The sequence below is a fragment of the Nanorana parkeri genome, unplaced genomic scaffold, assembly GCF_000935625.1.
Source record: "Nanorana parkeri isolate BGI_ZX_2015 unplaced genomic scaffold, ASM93562v1 scaffold25, whole genome shotgun sequence".
Lineage (NCBI taxonomy): Eukaryota > Metazoa > Chordata > Amphibia > Anura > Dicroglossidae > Nanorana > Nanorana parkeri.
In genome coordinates, this window is record NW_017306293.1 from 10,275 (window position 1) to 22,147 (window position 11,873).

An 11,873-nucleotide genomic window follows, 5' to 3' on the forward strand; every position below is an offset into this window, starting at 1 on the left:
GAGAGGTGCATTTAGTGTGCCATTCAACTCACAGTAAGTTCATTGCATGGCACAGTGCGTTAATCACATGCAACTATGCGATAACGCATCACACCAGTGTGAATAGGTCCTAAACCCTTCAACACTTATCCACTCAGATAGGCCCTCACAAATCTGTGGGTAATCTATAATGCATTGTACAATCAGATTGTAACATGCACGGTCAGCCTTATATTTACTCAGCACATCTGCATAGAAACCATATTTCAATGCTGACAACATCTTCTATTCCCTTTTCTATATACTAAAAAACACTGCAACAGAATCAAAGCAGAACGTATAGCACAATTTCAAATACCGACGGACACACCCCAAACACAACGTCACATTACGTAGTACGCAATACAATGCGAGCTTGTGCCCTCTCGGCTTCCGTAACCTGGAAGTGCTCAACCCCGCCCCTCCCAGTGTGCTTTGTCACGTGGTTCACAAGCGCCGACGGTGAGTGAAGCCACGTGACGTCACTAGCACTTATTTCGTTCTAATTTCATATAGATATGTGTGGTTATTGTAAAGAAATGTGTAACGATGTGGGCGCGGGGACTATGTATTGATGCATGGAGCGGGGAGCACACATGTTGCCATAGACCGGGCTCACAATGTATTGTGTTGCCTCCACACTGGCCGGTTAATGGAAACGTACATGTATGGCCTTATGGTCGTGTCTCTTCTTATTGGTGACATTATCGTTCACCGATGTGTGGAGATTCTTTTGTGTGTGAGATCTATTCTATAAATCGTATGTTAACATTTGTCATCCCACAGACTGAGTTAATAGTAACCCATCAGCCAAGATGAGCTGTAAAAGGCATGACATGTTAAAGTACTAAGATTCCATTTGTGCAGGAAATGATCCTTTCACTGAACAATGGTTCACATGTATGTTTATATTCCTTTTTTCCAGAAATGTCGCAGTCTTCAACGCTGGAGAGCCTCGTAGAGATGGGATTCTCCCCGTCCAGAGCGTACGTCATCCATCTCTTATTTACAATGTTCTATTGCTGGGATTTGTTAGCCCTCTGTAGCTCGTGTTGTTCTGCGATGCGCTATATAATGTACTATTGCTGGGATTTGTAGTCCTCTAGCTGGTGGTATTCTGCAGTGTGCTGTATAATGTACTATTGCTGGGACTTGTAGTCCTCTAGCTGGTGGTATTCTGCAGTGTGCTGTATAATGATTATACGGCGCAATGCAGAATACCAGCAGCTATAGAGGAATACAGCAAATTGCAGCAATAATACATTATACTATAATGTATTATTGCTGGGATTTGTAGCCCTCTGTAGCTGGTGTTGTTCTGCGTTGCGCTGTATAATGTACTATTGCTGGGATTTGTAGTCCTATATTGCGAGCGGTATTCTGCATTGCGCTGTACAATGATTACATGGGTCTCCAAATGGCTCTGACAGGTGCTGTGCTGAGTGAGTGCCGAAACAGAGCAAGTGCAGGTCTCGTGCCGGCTCCGAGACTGTATTCACAGTGTGGGACTGCCTCGGGCAGTGCCTGCGCCAGGAAGGGGGAGGAGGGGGGCATGTGGGACCTGGCAGGCAGTGTCAAAGACGGCTACTGCCAGGTCTCCTGGAAGGCTGGCTCCGGATCCCACAATTGTGGGACCCGAATCGGCTGATCCGATAAAAACATTTAAAGGGCCAGTATTGGCCTCCAATATTGGGGGAATTTTCATGAGTACAAGTACTTGTGAAAATGCCCTGTACCTGCCCCAATACTGCTACTAGTATCAGGACATCCCTAATTCTTATTATGGATTAGTTGGTCTGAGTCCCCTAGTTATCTCCTCCGTGCTGGGAGCCGGTGTTTCATCGGCTCTGTTTCCTCTCTGATCCCTGCTGCTCCCAGCAGGGATCGGAGGGGACACAGATCCCTGCAGCCAGTGCCTATCGGTGAGGAGAGTTCCACCAAACCCCTCCCCCCTTGCCGCATCAGCTCTGCAGCTTTCTCCTTCCTGCTGGTAGCCCATTGCAAGCTACAGTCTGTGTCCCCTCTGCTCCCTGCTGCTCTCCCCCGCCTGTTTCTGACTGCCTTTAGGCGATCCCTTAAGACTCATCTCTATTCTATCATCTATATCTCTAGGGACGCCTATTCCACCTCAACCTAACCATTGAACCATCACTTTCTCAAACAATTCATCCCCACACAGCTACCGCCTCATGGATCACTTGCCCTCCCTTTTAGATTGTAAGCCCTCACGGGCAGGGCCCTCCTTGCCATCTAGTCTTGAATTGTATTGTGATTGTAATGTGTTCCTTATATTGTAAAGCACTGCGCAAACTGTTGGCGCTATATAAATCCTGTATAATAATGGGAGGGGACACAGCCAATCCACCTGCCAGCGCCCAGCGGGGAGGAGAATACTGTGAGGAAGCTGAGAGGGGCGGTGCAGGGAGGAGAGCTGCGGGACGATCAGCAAATATTTCACATATTTGCTGATCATTCCTGTAATATTCCAACATCGCAGTGATCAGTGCTGATCACTACGATGTTTCTAAATAATTGAGGACATAGTATTCATATACTGTGTCGCAATAATGAATGAACAGGAAGTACTCTACATCACTTCCTGTTCATTCATGATTGTGGGCATAGTATCTGTTTACGATCTCCTCGATTTTTATGAATGAACAGGAAGCCTCTGTACAGAGTGCTTGCTGTTCATTGAGTGCTGGGGTTGCAGAAAAAGAGATTAAGGACTTTGTTTCCTCATTTACCTTTTGAAGTAAGAAAAGACTATCAGGGGTGTCTGTTTAGACCCGATATCTCCCCAACACCCCTAACAGTAAAGTTAAAAAAATAATAATAAAAAAAATAGTAAAACAGATAAAAATAAAGCCACCCTACCCCCAATTTGGAAAAAAAGGTCATTTTTGGTTTTGGCCTGACAAATTCTGGTACGTGAGGTGTGGTGCAGTGCCACTCATTTCTGTGACACCCCAAACGCGCCGCATGCCAGCACTGAAACATGGGGTACCACAATGCTGTGCCCTCCAAGAGTTCGGCAGCGGTGAGCATTACCCTCTCCCCCTCCTCTCTGGATGTGAAATGTCCCTCGATGTCCTTACATCTAATACAGGTCAGCGGAGCTGCATTAGACGTGATGACGTCTGCGGCTGTTAGAACACTGGAACCCAGGGGAGAAGGGGCTGCGGAGACTGGTCTAGCAGCTCAGAGGAAGCCAGCAGGACCGAGGATTAAGTCAGTAATGCAGCTTTATTTAAGTCCCCTAGACAAAACGAGCAGTTAACCCTTGCAGTGCAGATTTTTTGTTTGCCCGGAATTCCTCTTTATAGCTCAATACAGTTATTGTGCTATTGGTTTCCACCCAAGATTGAGCCTTCTTTTTTGGAATTAGGTTTTAATTGTTGTTGTTGTTGGATTTGTTTTTAGCACAGTAAGTTTTGTTTTTTCTTTTATACAGGGAAAAGGCCGTGGCTGCCACAGGCAACCAAGGTATAGAGTCTGCAATGGACTGGTGAGTTGGATCAACTATGTCTGTACATATTTTGTTGTAATAATCTTTGAAAATGTGAAGTGTGCATCGCATCTGTGTGGCTGTTTGGTAGCACACCGGTGTAGAACAAGTAACGAGGGAGAGGTGAGGCGGTGAGCATTTTTATAATTCGATCTGAGATATCTGGACTTGCTGCCATTTCATTGTGATTGTTTCAGGCTGATGGAACATGAAGATGATCCTGACATAGATGAAACTATTGAAACTATTGAACCCGTATCACAAGAAACACAAAGCGAAGATGTTCCACAAGAAATGGACATGGACTCAGGTCTGGTTTTCCCAATGAATTACCTTGAAGTGTACATATTACCTGAAGCAGTTATTTTAAGAGCACTCCAGCCAATCAACTAAGTTTTACCTGCAAAATATTTGTAATCCTGTTCAGCCAGTCTTGTGATTCATACACTGCCAAACTGAATAGCCAGTTTCAGTTTGGCAATGTAATAGGCAGCCAGCAGATACCCCTACCTGGTTCAGCTTTGCTGATCACCTCTCCATTTACTGCCTACTTATTGCACAATGAATCAACACCTGCTATTTCTCTGTCCATTCAGCAGGCAGGTGAGGAAACTATAGGAAAGTCATGTTCATAGCTGTGCTAAGTAGCATAGGTTTTTGAACAAAAATAGTGGCTGAAAAGAATTACAAATCCTTTAATAAACCAATTCACATACATACACAGTGTGTGTGTGTGTGTGTATATACATATACAGTGCCCTGTCTAAACGTCGACCAATAAATGCATCTGTGTTGCCTTACTACAAGTACCATGAGTACCATGAGTGCCTCCTCAACTGGACCGTTTATATGTAATTGCCTTGGGTGCACCCAGACAGTGTTTACTCTAATTTGAGTCCTGTGCCCACCATTGGACATTGTATGTGTGTATATATATATATATCACACACACACACACACACACACACACACACACACACACACACCTCTCTCTATAGATAGATATATATATAATGTGTGTGTAAAATATACCGATACTCGATACCGAGTATTTGCATGAGTACTTGTACCCAAAACCGCCACACACAGGACCTCCATAGCATCTTCAATGAAACAAGATGGCCGCGAACTCCTCCTCAAAGTCCTCAGTCATCTGCTCCATTCTGACCTCTTCTCCCGCTGATTGGCCGATTGGATGATTGACAGGCTTCCTCACCAGTCATTCTTGATGTCAGAATGGAGCAGATGACTAGGCTGTGACACAGAGTGGCTGAAGCAGACGTAGAAAACGACACAGCAGGTTAGTACTGCAGCACCATATGGGGGCTGGGCACAAAAATGCTGTTTAACTACATATAATATTTTTTTTAAAATACATTAAATAAAGAAATAACTATGTAGATATTGCTAACTAAGGCTTGTATCCCCCTAGTGGGGAAAATAGATGAGCACATGTCCAGACTCCAGACCAGAACACTGTATAGTGTGGCATAGCTATATCCAATTCTGCATACCAAAATGTTGCCTTGTAGTAAACCACAGCTTATTCTGATTCTTCCGTTGTCTTTAAAGTGTATGTATAACCAAAAACGTATCTTTGTATTTTTTGGATAGCGCAGAGAGGGATTAGAACCCTGTCCGGTTTTTAATGTTTGTCTTCACTAGGGGGGAGTAAACATCTCTATTTTGTCCTGTCGATAGTTACTACTGAGAGTAAAAGAAAATCCCAAATTTTGACCTGCCACCAGAACAGGAATAGAGTGGAAATCTTCCAATGGAGATACTAGTTCTGGTGACATCACTATGGAGGATTTCTGTTTCTATGGGACAGGATGTGTCACCAATGGGACACAGATGATTAAAAAAAAAGTATGCAAAATGGAAAAAATAAAGTTTTTGCTTTAGTGCTACTTTAAGTTTATGTCTTATTGAGGAGATTTCCCTTCACTTCCTGTGTTGAAAAAATTTACAGGAAGAGAGAGGAAAAGCCTATACAGTGCAGTCCCCATTGGAAGATTTATTCCCTCCACTTGTTCTAGTGACTACTCTAAAATTTTGGATTTTCCATCACTTTCTGCCTAGATGACAATGGTCACCAGGACAAAAAAAATGGTGAATTTTCCTGGTGGAGATTCATACAGCAATACAAACTTAACAAGGGTTCTAATTGTTTCCTCTATATCCAGAACGCAATAACCTTAATTGTATGGATGCACTGACCGTACTCGGTACAAGTACAGATACTTTTCGAGCTCCAAGACTAGACTAGAGAAAAATTCTAAAGTTAGGAGGCAGCTGTCATGTGTAAGGAACACACGAAGCTCCTGGGATTTGTACATCTCTGTTTTAATGTATGATTTTGTTTTTATAAATATATATAAGGGATGCACCAATACCATTTTTCCAAGTACTGATACTTGCCCAAGTACTCACAGATACAAGTACTGATACATTTTTGTTGTCATGTGACAGTTTTTCTAAAACAATATTGACTAATTATTTCAGGAAATTGATGGAGCGCCAGAGCAAGGTCCCAGCTGCAACCCTGGTAGTTCTCATGAAAATGCCAAGTATCAGCACTGGTATCGGTGCATCCCTACTTAATGGTATTGAGATATGCTTCTGGGGACAATCATGGCTGTTTGACCAATTGCAGTTTGTTTCCTTTACAGAAGAAATACAGGGTTTAACTGAAGAGGAGAGAGAAAAACAGACAAAAAGGTGTGTGGCTGGTATTGAAGCATTAGTGTCTGTAGGTCGGTTATGTGCACTGCAGCTCTTTACACATTGACAACAAAAAAAAAACTTTAAAGAAATTAAGAAAAAAAAAAAGAAAAGTACTTAAACAATATAGTTACACTTACACCTAAAGAACAATAAATTACAAATTACTTTAGACATTCATTGCAATGAAAAGGTATGATACATCAAAGTGCATTTTATTTCTCCAGTAGCATGTACTGACCAAACATTACTTTAAGCAAACCTGTGTTATCTCCATGCTTTGAAAAGCCACAGGTTTTCCGTAGCCCTACCTTTCCCCTCAGCAGCACATTTATTCACTTTTCATTTGTTCCCCCTCTGCTCTATTTAGCTGCCAGGGGTGAAGAAAATACTTTATTCTTCTAAATCATGACTCCCAGAGGCTTCTGTCTCTGGGAGTCATGCCTGAGGCTTGCAATGCCTTATGGGATTTGTAGCCAAGGTTGCCTACCCCTGTTCTAGATGTAGTGAAGCATGTGACTCATTCTGAGTACCTGCACCGTCATATACAAAAAGTCCTCAGTCCTTGTTACCAGACTGACTTTATGACTTTGCTGTGAATAGCCTGTGTTGTGTCAATGGCCAAAGCCAGTACTGTGTAATGCTGTGTAGCTACATTGTATGATGGCCAATAAATCTTTAGCATTGTATCTATAGGATGATGGAACTCATAGCCCAAAAGCAACAAGAACGTGAAGAGCGAGAAAAACGGGAGCGAATTGAGCAGGAGAAACAGAGGAGGAAACACGGACAAGAGTTATCTGTAATCAAACAAAAACATCAAGAGCAAGAGATGCAGAAAGCTGTAGAAGAGAGGAGGCGAGAAAAACAAGAGGAGAAATTGGCCAGGTTAGTTTTTCTATGTAGAATTCGGGAAATCGCACAACAAAAAGTTGTTTAACAGCTTTGTTGAAGCACCATCTGGCTCCAGTTTGGGGATGTTGAATACAGATCTTAATAGGAGTGTTATCTTGTTTTAACCACTTGCTGTCCAGAGCAATATCTTACTATTTGCGCACACATGATAAAATCTGAATTTTTGGCTAGAAAACAGCTTCAAACTCCTAAACAATTATATTTTTTCTGCAGAATAAAGTTTTGTATGTAGCACAGTATTTGCGCAAATGTTTATCAACCCAGTATTTTTAGGATGGGGGATGTGTGGGATCCAATTTGCTCCAGGGTTTGAACGGTTAGTGCAGGCCCATCTAAGACAGTTACTGCTGATGCCCAGTAGAAGTGTATAGTAAGCAGTTTATTGCAGCATGTTTGTGTATGTATTTGTGCTGGCTTCACAGGATAAAAGACCTTTTGAGTACAAAAAGTAATAGTAATTTTTAAAGGACCTGTGAGGTTTGTGCTAAGACTCTTTCCTCAACTTATACTAATAACTTTCTCATCCTTGAGGACAATTTGTAGGCTTGGGATGATGATACTAGTGATAAGTGAATTCATGAATTGTGTCATTGCCCTACCTCTCAAAATCCAGGTTGTGAGATATAAGGGTAAGGTGCAGGGCTTTCAAGTGGAAATAAGGATTGGAAACATTTAATAGGTAATGTTGGAGGAAATGTAGAGCCGTTTAGGAGGGAGGTTTAGAGGTGAAAAATCGCATTTGGCCCAGTATTTTACATCTTTATCAGTGAGAGCAAGGGAGGTATGTCTAGAAGTGTTTTCTATGTATGTAAGGAGAATATGTTACTCCCTGGCAGCTGCCATGTTCTACAGCATAGTGGATTGCAGAATATCTATATTTATGTCTCATTTTACAGAGAGCGTGTACGGGATAAAATTGCAAGGGATAAAGCAGACAGAGCCAGAAAGGTGAGTACAAGCTGCGTTGTAAATTCTGCCTGAGAACAGCTGTAGAATTATAGACTATTGAAAGAAAATGCAATCATACATGAAATGTATGTCTTTGTCCTGACTTTGTTCTACTGTTGGATTCAACTATACAATTGTTTAGTTGTATACAATTACAAGTCGTGGCAATGCATTTTAGTTATAATTAGTCACATTAGGGATGATTTAAAAGTGGCCATAAGCACCTTATCGGATTCTTTGCTTTATTTACATCCAACTAGGGGCATTTATTTTTTAATTGAGGCCCCCACTAGATGCTGAAAATAAAAATGCAGCTGTGGTAGCAATACCTCCTCCTACACTGTTCCTATCTCCTCCTACACTGTTCCCCGCAGTAATCGCTTTCTGCTACTAGATGTCCTCAGTCTTTCCAAGTTGAATAACAGCCACTAAAATTCAACCTGAAAGACTTCTCCAAATGTGTCATGGAGCTGCCCCCTAAAGGGACTGTCCCACAGGCAACCTGTACTTGCATGCTATGATAAGAATGGCACTGGTGTCATCACATTGGGACCCCTTTGTGCATTAGAGGGCCATCCATCACCAGGAGAAAATCCAAAAAGGACCCTTGGAGTCATCTGGAGGAAGTAACTATATATAAAAAAAAACCACACAAAATACTGTGGGAGGCCTCTAAGGAGGGAGTGTTATGGGGGAAGAGCCTGGAGTTGGGCTTTAAATATTGGCTTGTAATGTTTTTATATTCATAGTTCTAAAAAACGTGTAAAAGAGCAAACAACCATTTATTTTCTGGCAAAAAGGACCATTAAAACCAGAAAATGTGATTTTTCTAGATAAAACATCCTGTGTTTGCATAACAGTAGCACTAACATTAAGGCAGATTGTAGGTACAATCTATAATTCCAATTTATAAATTTCCTTCTTCCAGTATGGTGGAGAGACATCAGATCCAATCTCCCCTCCAGCAGAAACACCTGTTCAAGCCTCCACACTCTCCCCATCTTCCCCAACACAGGAGCCACCTACTAAGAAGGAGTATGATCAGTGTCGTATACAGGTAAATCCAAATACACTGAATTACACTCTGTGTTATCTGCTGCAGAAATCAGTATCAAAGCTTGCACAATATAATATGTATTTGGCCTTGGTGAATCTTCAACAAAGTGGAAAGTTGTTGTTTATGTGTGTGTATACAGAGGTGTGGAATTCGTATCGCCCCACGCCCTAGACATGTAGTTCCGGGCGCCGGTCAAGTGTTTTTTTTCCACTTTTTTTTAGCCCTGCTACGGACAAGTAGCAGTGCTGGTTTTCTGCGAGCGGGGGGCGTGGAGTGCCGAGAGCGGAGGGGGTGGAGGAGCGGTGAGAGCAGGGGGCGTGGAGTAGTGATGGCGCAGTGACAGAGCTGGACGGTGGTGCTGTGACAGGCTCTGTCACCTCCCTCAGCCTCTGTCCCAGCGGCCGCTGCTCGTTCCTGTCACAGGAGTTCTAGCACAGTGCTGTGCTAGAACTCCTGTGTTGGAGGTTACAGGGTCAATAAAGAGTACCTGTCACCTCCAAATGCTATCACACAGGGAATTTGTTATCCTCTGTGTGAAAGCAATACAGTTAAGTTTTTTGTTTTTTTAAATTGTTAAAATAAAAGTAAAAAATAACTAAATAAAAATTTTACAAATAAAAAGGCGAAGTAAAAATAATAAAACAAATGAAAACATTTTAGAAAGTAAATGAAAAACAACCCCGCTGTTTTCAACTGCGGTCGTGTGCAACAGCACAGGCAGGGCGGTATTGCAGCAAAACCGAGCGGATGGCTGGGTAGTCGCGGAATCGCACACCACCGCCGATCGTGCTGTCAGTGCCATTATTTTCTAATGGCACTCCAGTCGCGCCAGGCAGATCGTATGGTTTCCCACCGCAATACCGCCCGGGTGATCCCACACAATCACGGTTGAAAACACTGCACGGTGCATGTCGTGAAAATAGGTACATCTACCTTTTTTTTCAGCGATTGCCACGCAGATGTAACCCCATACATGCGGATGCAACCGCTGTATGCAACCGCACAAGATCGCACGTCCCGGGAATCCCCAAGTCTGCACCCACCCTAAAGGGTATATTCACTTTCCCAAGTAATTTGGGAAAATGGAATTACTCGCACAAATCTCCCTCCCACTATACCTACCTTTCGGCGAACGGTCCTTCCCGTCCACCAGTACGGGTGTACTATCTGTACCTGTGCCATGTGTTCTGAATTTCGCTTACAAATTGCAAGCACTCGTTGGTCAACGCGGTCACCTGACGGCACTGACCAATGAGAAGTGCTTCTTAGCACTACTAAATGCGGTTTTGGTTAAAATTATTTTTTTTGCATCAGGACAAGTCGATTGTCATGAGGGACAAGTAGATTGGCCCCCGCTTTAGTCCTTGGACAAGTAGTTTTTTTTAAATTTACACACCCCTGGTATATATTTGTGTATGTGTACACACACACACACACACACACACTATTGCCAAATGTATTGGGACGACTGCCTTTACACGCACGTGAACTTTAATGGCATCCCAGTCTTAGTCCGTAGGATTCAATATTGAGTTGGCCCACCCTTTGCAGCTATAACAGCTTCAACTCTTCTGGGAAGGCGTCCACAAGGTTTGAGTGTGTTTATGGGAATGTTTGACCATTCTTCCAGAAGCGCATTTGTGAGGTCAGGTACTGATGTTGGACGAGAAGGCCTGGCTTGCAGTCTATGCTCTGATTCATCCCAAAGGTGTTGTATCGGTTTGAGGTCTGGACTCTGTGCAGGCCAGTCAAGTTCCTCCACCCCAAACTCGCTCATCCATGTCTTTATGGGCCTTGCTTTGTGCACTGGTGCTCAGTCATGTTGGAACAGGAAGGGGCCATCCCCAAACTGTTCCCACAAAGTTGGGAGCATGAAATTGTCCAAAATGTCTTGGTATGCTGATGCCTTAAGAGTTTCCTTCACTGGAGCTAGAGGGCCAAGCCCAACCCCTGAAAAACATCCCCACACCATAATCCCCCCTCTACCAAACTTTACACTTGGCACAATTCAGTCAGGCAAGTACCATTTTCCTGGCAACCGCCAAACCCAGACATGTCCATCGGATTGCCAGACAGAAGCGTGATTCGCCACTCCAGAGAACACATCTCCACTTCACTTCTCTAGAGTCCAGTGGCGGCGTGCTTTACACCACTGCATTCGAAGCTTTGCATTGCATTTGGTGATGTAAGGCTTGGATGCAGCTGCTTGGCCATGCAAACCCCTTCCATGAAGCTCTCTACACACTGTTGTATTGCCAATCTGGAGGCCACAAAGTTTGGAGGTCTGTAGCTATTGGCTATGCAGACAGTTGCCGACTTCTGCGCATTGTGTGCTTCAGCATGTGTTAACCCCGCTCTGTCATTTTATGTGGCCTACCACTTCGTGGCTGAGTTGCTGTTGTTCCCAGTAGCTTCCACTTTGTTATAATACCACTAACAGGTGACCATGGAATATTTAGTAGCAAGGAAATGTCACGGATGGACCTATTGCACAGGTGGCAACCTATCACGGTACCCCGCTGGAATTCACTGAGCTCCTGGGAGTGACCTATTCTTTCACAAATGTTTGTAGAAGCAGTCTGCATGCCTAGGTGCTTGATTTTATACACCTGTGGCCATGTAGGTCATTGGAATACCCGAATCAAATGATTTGGAGGGGCGTCCCAATACTTTTGGCAATATTGTATGTGTAAATTATATATA

At 43.2% G+C, this 11,873-nt stretch overlaps 1 protein-coding gene across 1 annotated transcript in view; it reads left to right on the top strand.

The window, feature by feature from the left end:
- The first annotated feature begins 374 nt into the window (after window positions 1-374).
- Window positions 375-11,873, top strand: part of UBXN1 (UBX domain protein 1) — a 19,978-nt gene continuing 8,479 nt past the window's right edge. The window contains exons 1-9 of the mRNA XM_018565074.1: window positions 375-480; window positions 944-1,004; window positions 3,473-3,526; window positions 3,724-3,781; window positions 4,000-4,044; window positions 6,183-6,247; window positions 6,947-7,138; window positions 8,062-8,113; window positions 9,042-9,170. Coding sequence (XP_018420576.1) covers window positions 387-480; window positions 944-1,004; window positions 3,473-3,526; window positions 3,724-3,781; window positions 4,000-4,044; window positions 6,183-6,247; window positions 6,947-7,138; window positions 8,062-8,113; window positions 9,042-9,170 — 750 coding nt within the window. The 5' untranslated portion in view covers window positions 375-386. The remainder of the gene's footprint in view (window positions 481-943; window positions 1,005-3,472; window positions 3,527-3,723; window positions 3,782-3,999; window positions 4,045-6,182; window positions 6,248-6,946; window positions 7,139-8,061; window positions 8,114-9,041; window positions 9,171-11,873) is intronic.